This window comes from Chionomys nivalis, chromosome 7 (assembly GCF_950005125.1).
Source record: "Chionomys nivalis chromosome 7, mChiNiv1.1, whole genome shotgun sequence".
Classification (NCBI taxonomy): Eukaryota; Metazoa; Chordata; class Mammalia; order Rodentia; family Cricetidae; genus Chionomys; species Chionomys nivalis.
The window spans coordinates 99,575,168-99,582,856 of NC_080092.1; the positions used below are offsets into that span (position 1 = coordinate 99,575,168).

The 7,689-nt window shown below is 52.3% G+C and overlaps 1 protein-coding gene across 2 annotated transcripts in view; it reads left to right on the top strand.

Annotated features, from left to right (window-relative positions):
• Ccdc40 (coiled-coil domain containing 40) overlaps positions 1-6,945 on the top strand; it is a 46,380-nt gene extending 39,435 nt beyond the window's left edge. For both annotated transcript variants that reach the window (XM_057776613.1, XM_057776612.1), the window contains exons 18-20: positions 1,530-1,718; positions 4,905-5,063; positions 5,968-6,945. In XM_057776613.1, coding sequence (XP_057632596.1) covers positions 1,530-1,718; positions 4,905-5,063; positions 5,968-6,216 — 597 coding nt within the window. In that variant the 3' untranslated portion in view covers positions 6,217-6,945. The remainder of the gene's footprint in view (positions 1-1,529; positions 1,719-4,904; positions 5,064-5,967) is intronic.
• Positions 6,946-7,689: the final 744 nt, after the last annotated feature.

Here is a 7,689-nt window from a genome sequence, read left to right on the forward strand (position 1 = left end):
AATCAAGTTCTCTTTAACAACTGAGCTGCCTCTTCAGCCTCCCCACCCCCAGGCAGTTTGGTAATTGATGTTGGATAAGTTAGTAGTTGGTAAGGTTCATTCATCTGTCTGTGCACCTCTGTCTGGCTTAGCACAGAAACCTCTTCTTCCTACCTTGGGATGTGGTCACCCAAGCACGCTCTTTCCTCAAGTCCCCATTAAAATGTGCCTCCTGGAATTAGATCTGTCTGTCACTTTCCCCATTCCCGGCGGAGTTTCTCAGAACAAGGGAGGGGTCCCCAGAGAAGCAGAGCCAACATGACGTGTATACAGTCATGTTCTGTAATGTGTGCGCACACAACAATGGCCCGGGAGAGCCCTCGGAGAGCCAGCACCGTGTGCCAGCTAAATCCAAAGCATGCCACTATCTTCCCAGGCACCCCCACTGGAGACCGTGGGTCCACTTTACTCAGTCCACTAGTGCACACGAACATGCTGATCCCCACAGACCTCCTCATGGATACACCCAGCTATCCAGGCAGCCCTCAGGCCAATCAGATGGACACATAACAGTAAATATGTTGCAATCCACCCCCCTCCTGAAATCTAGATTACCAAAGGCTATATGTAGATTCTCAGCTTTAAGGGGACCTGTCAGGTTGCTTTTGCATGTGACAACGTCACGTCCTTTCAACTCTGACGTTTGGGTGCTGACAGTCACTGACATTTATCCATTGCCCTCTTGTTTCATGTAGGCGTGTGAATACGTGGCTGTGTGTGGGCGCTCGTGTGTTTGTGTGTGAGCACCTCGTGTGTGCTTGTGTGCATGCAGAAGTCAGAGGGCATCCTCAAGAACGTTGGTCACTTCCTTTGAGGCACGGTCTCTCGGGGGCCAAGAGCTCACCCATAGATGGCACTGAGTAACCAACGGGTCCCAGGGCTGCTCCTGTCACTGTCTCCCCAGCACTGGGCTTGAAAGTGTGCAGAGCCAACCCGACCTTTTCTGAGTTCTGAGGACCAAACCTGGCTCTTCACATTCTGAGGCGAACGCTTCACTAACTGAGCCATTTCTTGAGCCCTGCCCCCTTCCTTTTAAATCATATTCATCCATGCTAACATTCATGAAATAGAATACACTTAGCCAAACGAGCTGGAATATTCCCACGAGTCTAAGAAGTCCTCATGCACTCGCGTGGTCCATGCTCGCACGCCGCAGCCCTCAGCCTCTGTCACAGCCAAACAGTTAACATAGTGATGACACCACTAACCAAACCTCCGTCTCTAGACAGATCTACCCGCCCTCTCACCACAGCTGGCAGAGAACCTGGTGTGGTCCTCTCCTTCCTCTCCTCCTGCCTTCCCTTTGTACCAATTACAAGAATAGCGTACCTCTCTCATCGGTGCGTGCTATCTCTCTGTCTCCTTGTGGCCCCTCTCTGTATCCCTGACACTTCACTGGCCAGTGTCAAAGGCAGATAAGCCAGGGAGGGCGGGCTGGCCACTCTCACGTAAGCCGTGCCCTGCCCGGCCCCTCTGTCTTGTGTCCCCAGGTCAAGCACGGTCAACTGCTGAAGCAGCAGGAGAGGATGATTCAGGACATGGAGCTGGCTGTAAGCCGCAGGGAGACCATTGTAGTCCAGGCTGAAGGGCAGAGAAAGATAGACAAGAAGACCATCACCAGAACAGACTTCCATTACCAGCAGAATGAGCTGCGAAAGAAAATTAGGAACACGCACAAGGTACGACCCGCGCTTGCTTTGCTTCCGTGACCCAGTGATATTCCAGAGCCGCGTCCCTGCCCAGGCTGCACATCTGTATTGGAGTTGGGACACAGGCATATGCTGGGGTTCACCTTTCCTCACCGCACACGGTCAGCACGCATCTCCATCCGTCCCCACAGGCTGGCCTGAGGCATCTGCTCCCACCTTGCCTGCTCCGGCTCATTCCTCAACTCTGAGGGACATAGGAGAGCCAGCAGACACAGATCACAGTCCACAGTGCCCTCCTGTTCCCATCTTCCCTTCTCCCCATCCCTGTGGGTCGAGGTCACCACTGTGGTGTCACGTCTGTGACGACAGGAAAGACAGAACTCTGGAACGGAACGATCCCTCCCACACTGGTGACACACACTGTCGCATCTTCTGGGCTGTGGCCTGTCTGGGAAGGGGGACATGTGTCCTACGTGCCAGCTCCTGCTTGGAGGAGTGGCAGCTGTCAGAGTGACTGTGCCCGACAGGTGTTTCTGAGCACGTTGGCCGAAGCTGCCCTCGGCCCTGTCGGTGGAAATCGGTCTGCACCGGGCACCACCCAGCAGTGCGGGAGGCCACTGCTTGTTAACAGAAGCAGTCTCTGAGATCTTGGAGGAACCATGGCAAAAACTCAATTACTCAAGAGTAGGTGGGAAGACGGGCTGATGCAAAGGCAGCAGCTCCCTCCTCCCTAAGAGAGGACTAGGCACACCACTCAGTCCACCCCGCCGTCCTCCCTAAGAGAGGACTAGACACACCACTCAGTCCACCCCACCGTCCTCCCTAAGAGAGGACTAGACACACCACTCAGTCCACCCCGCCGTCCTCCCTAAGAGAGGACTAGACACACCACTCAAGTCCACCCCCTGGCAACCACCAGCCCAGAGCCCTGGGGTGAAAGTTCCCATCTGTCTCACAGCCCACACTAACAGGCTTTGCTTTGTGGCCTTGGGCATATATGGGACCTTTTCAAAGCTGCTGGGAGAAATAGGAGCAGTACCCACCTCCTGGGGAGTCAGATGGTTAAGTCTAACAGCAACTATAACCATATATGGTGTGGTGACCTTAAGGACATCTGTCTGCTTCAGCTTACTGACCTGTGGAGTCCACCTCGTAGAATTATCCAGAGAACTAACAGAGTGCCAGCATAGTCCTCATAGGAGCAGGACATACGACACACACCTGTGAGCCCACCACTCAGACTGAGACAGGAGAATTGCCTCAAGTTCAAAGCAGTTGAAGCTATATATAAGACCCTGTCTCAAAACCACAGACATTTAAAGTCTCTATAGGGTACATTCTGTATAGGAAATGATCAGTTAGAATCATTCCTGGGGCTGTGACTGGAAGCTTCCGGAGTGAGGTGGCGGAGTGGCCTTGCTCAGTTGTCATTTGCCACACCTGCCTGCCTCTCTAGTTCCTTCCTAGGCTTCCTGCAGCACACCAGACCTCTCCACCTGCCCTGGATGCCTTCTTGCCCCCACCTCTGCCTTCTCTGCCCCACCGCCCCAAGACCGGGAATGCATCAGCCCTGCCACGTGCGCCATGGCCTCCACCATCTGGCCACAAACGGGGGTAGGGGGGTTTCCTCCTCCCAAAGTCCTGTGTTCCCAGGAAGCAAACAAGGATGAATGTTTCTCACCATTATGCAGGCCATGAGTCAGCCGCCAAACACTGCCAGTACCTTCGTTGTCATGGTAACGTTCCATCCCTGATGGCCGGTCCAACCCTGAAACCCTGCTGCGAACACTTCCTGAAACCACCTCCCAGTGGGGCTCTGCAGAGAAGCCCCCACCCCACTGTCAAGCACCCTACTCCTACCCTCCTTCCTTACACTTCCCACATAGCCTCGTCCAGTCCTGCTCAAGGCTGTAGTGCTGATCCTGGATCCTGGTCCCCACGTCCCTCTGCTCCTTCAGGGCACAGACGGCTGACTTCCCCACATCTTCTAGGAAGCCACAGTCTCCCTAGTTGGCATTGTGGGTCTCAGGGCCCTGGTGTCTCACAGGCTACTACCCCTCACCCCATACATTCTATAAGGTCTGTGGCTATCGGATTCCTCTTTGGGAATTGTAGTTTGAATGAGATGTCCCTGTGGAGGCCCAAAACTATGAGCCCATTCCCACCTCGTCTAAAGGTCAGAGAGTTAGAATTTATTTCTTTTCCTTCAAGGTTATTGTCTGTTTCTACCTCAAACAAAGGTCCCACCTAGATTTAGGTCAGAGAGTTCTGCTCTCTCGAGGTTATTGTCAAAGGGTGTGGCTAATAGCCAGACCTTGTATTTCAGGAACAGAGAAGTAGATCTGTTTCTACATCAAACAAAAGTCTAAGGACCCAACTAGGTTCCTATCCCCTTAGGGAGATAACAATGGATTCCACCCAGGGAGTGGTTTGCCTACAGAATGTTTTGGTCTAGGGTGTGAGCGTTACTTGTCTTGTTCTAGCAACCGAAAGTTTTAACTAAGAATGTAGCCCGCGACCTTCTACTGGTCTCTTCATTTCCTTGTAGCACATTAATGCAGTTTTTTTTTTTTTTAAATCTTACTCCTACCCTTAAGGGTCGGGGTATTTTAAGCGAATGGAAATTAAACGCGGGTGATTTCAGTATTCACCGGAACTCCCTCCCGGTCCTACCCTATGTTTCTGTTTTATTATTTTCACTCATGTCTTAGCCCTCTTTACTAACTTTTCTAATCCCCAGACCCCTATCCTGGTAAGTGGTATTTTTGTCCAAGCTGGTCACTGACATGTCCCCATAGAATACTCGGTCCCCAGTTGGTGGCACCGTTTGGGCATGTTTAGGAGGCATGGCCTTGCTAAAGGAAGTGTCTGTGGTGGCGGGCTTTGAGAGGTTAAAAGACTTGCATCATTTCTAGCTCACTCTCTCTGCTTTGCGTTTGTGGTCTGAAGATGTGAGCCCTCAGCTTTCTGCGCCAGCCACCACGCCTCTGCTCTGCCACCATGGGCTCTGATCCCTCGGGAACGGTTAGCCAGACAAATCCTTCCTTCTCTAAGTCACCTCAACTATGACATTTTTATCACAGCAATAGAAACGTGACTGATACAGGAATCCCCCCTAGAATAAATTCCGAGGCACGTGGCTGGTCTTTAGCCGGATGTCTCCGTCTGCTAAGTGACAGGAATGCAGGAATCCATTGGGTCCTTTTTCTCTCCTAGGCCACAGAGGAATGCATCAAGACCATCTCAGAACTGGAAGAATCTCAAAAGCTCCTAAGCAGCTCCCTTCAGGAGAAGCAGCAGTCCCTGTCAGATATGCAGGCTGACACAGACGCTCTGGAAGATGAGATCAACAAGCTCACAGCTCTGAAACGGCAGGTAAATCTTGGGAGCTCTCTGGGCCTGAACCCCAAGAGAAGCCTTGTGTCCCCAATGACAATCTCTCCGGGGACCAGCTACATCTTCAGCTGGCGGTGACACCAACTGCTCTCGTTTACATCCCTTACGATTTGGTCACACCATACATTTTGATCTCTGCCCATTATTGGCCGGGCACCATTTTGGATGCCTGGGCAAACAACTAGAAACAAAATCTCTGGCTGTATCGAAGGTTAAATTCTTGCTCCACGAAGATGGAAGATGTCAGGGCCTCCGAGTAAAATCAAGGGGTTGAGTTTTTGAGAGGAGCAATCCAAGAAGGCTATGTAAGAAACGTGTTTGAGTCTACAGAGCTAGTTCCATGACAGCTGTTACATGGGGAAACCCTGTCTCAAAAAAGAATGGAAGGCAGGAAGAGAGGGAGGGAGAAAAGAGAAACATGTTTGAGTCAAGACTTCAAGGAGGTGGGAGAAGAAGCCGTTCAGGTAGGCAGGGTAACCTGGCCAAGAGGGGCCTGCCCAGACTGTACCAAGTCTTGACCCCGGGGGGACAGTGTAAAGCGCTAGGGCTGAGGGTCACCTGGAGCCAAGGGGATCCCCCCCCCAGGCTCCGGGGCCACACAGAGCAGAGAGAGCATCAAGGGTAGACTCGAGGGGCATAGCAAACCTGAATCCCAGTGGGATTTCCAGCTGAACCGGCTGTGCTGTGAGTCTAACAGGACTACACAGTGTCAGGAGTGTGTCTAGTACCGGGCCTGCCATGGAGCAGTGGAAACACCTCCCCCGTGGGCATGCAAGGCTCCCGTCTGGGACGCAAGACCCCTCCCCTTGAGTCTGGAGACTCGGTGGAGGACAGGAGTCCTCCTGACTTGTGGGGACTGATGCGGGGTCTCTTTCCCACCCAGAACCTTTTGGAGATCGTGGCCCTGCAGACGCGGGCCAAGTACCTGCAGGCTGTAGTGGAAGGGAAGTACGTGTTCCTGCACCGCAACAGCAAGAGCCTGCTGCTGGAGCGCAAGCATTTAGATGTCCGGCTGGCCCAGTTCAACACCGTCCTCTCCCAAGTGCAGGAAGACTACCCCCAGTACCAGGAGGTACTGAGAAAGATTCAGCAGAAGATTGTCAGCAAGCTGGAGCCCCGAGAGCCCTCCTAGACAGCACTTGGCCCACACTTGCCAAGGCTGCCCTGATGGACACCCAGGGAATCCCCCGTCCCTGTTCCAAAAAGCCACGTGTGCCCTAGAATGACACCCTACTTAGGAGACACTGACAAGCCAGACCTGTATTCAATCACAGCCACTGTGCCGTTCACACCAGGTGAAATGCAGCATCCCTGATCCACTTGGGTGAATGTGCCTGCCAGCAAAAGCATTACCTGGGTATAAAGATCCACTCTCTCTTGTGGGGCTTACCCATCCAAGTAGGTCCATTCTGTTGTCAGTTCCGTGGCCTACATCTGATACCTATCACACTGTCCTGGGACAGGCCCTCGGCTTTGTGGAACAAGTAAGGGAGAGAGCACCCCACGGAAGCTGGGGACAAGACTGCCTTGGCCCTCAAGTGTCAGCCCCAGCCCCTCTGAAGCCCACAAGCTACCCTCATTCTGGTTCCCCAGCTCCACCCCACAGAAAGCTCCACCTTATCCTGCCCCCATCCCTATGAAGCATTAAAAGATATCAAAACCCAAAGATCAAAGCTAAGGACCCCAGGATTCCAAGGAGGGCAAACATCTACCTACAGAGGTGGTAACTACATCAGTAAAGGGGCACCTACCTGGTGCTCATCCACCCACCTCTGACCATTCTCTTCATCTCTGCCTCCCCTCCTCTGGGTTTCTGAGCACCGGCTGCCTTTGTGCTCTGTAGATATGAAATAGAAAATGTCCTGTGGAATAATTTCAGTTTTAAACTTTACAACAGAAAAAATAAAATTTACAAAAGCTATTTCTGGGTCAAAGGAGTAAGACATGTTCATCCTAACAATGAAATACAAAAACAGCCAAGAGGGCTGGAGACCCCAGCCACGCCCACCCCACCCGGGACACACCCACTGCCTGTCTGGCCCTCCCCTTCAGTACTTGCTGTGTATTCCGTCTGCTTAGCAAGTGAAGTCGGCTGTGCGTCCATCACTTGCATGATACGGAGTTTGCTCTCTGATACGGTGCCTGGCAGCCCCAAGAAACTAGGTTCAGCTACCTGTCATCAGTGCCAACCAAAGAGACAACAGTGAAAAGCAGGGACAGGTGTAGTGTTTCATATATATATATTGGTTTTGTGAGACAGGGTTTCTCTGTAGCTTTGGAGCCTGTCCTGGAGCTAGCTCTTGTAGACCAGGCTGGCCTCGAACTCACAGAGATCCACCTGCCTCTGCCTCCCTAGTGCTGGGATTGAAGGCTCACGCCGCCACCACCCAGCTTCATTTATAGTTTAATACATAAAGCTTTCCTGAAGTTCAAGGAGTAAAACAGCCACACTGGCCAGTCTCACAGACCAGGCCGCAATAACACACACCTTTAATTCCAGTAGCCACACTAGCTTGCCATAGAAACCAGGCGATCGTGGTGCATGCCTTTAATCCCAGAACTAGAGAGGAATATAAAATGGGAGGAGACAGCTCTCAGGCTCAGT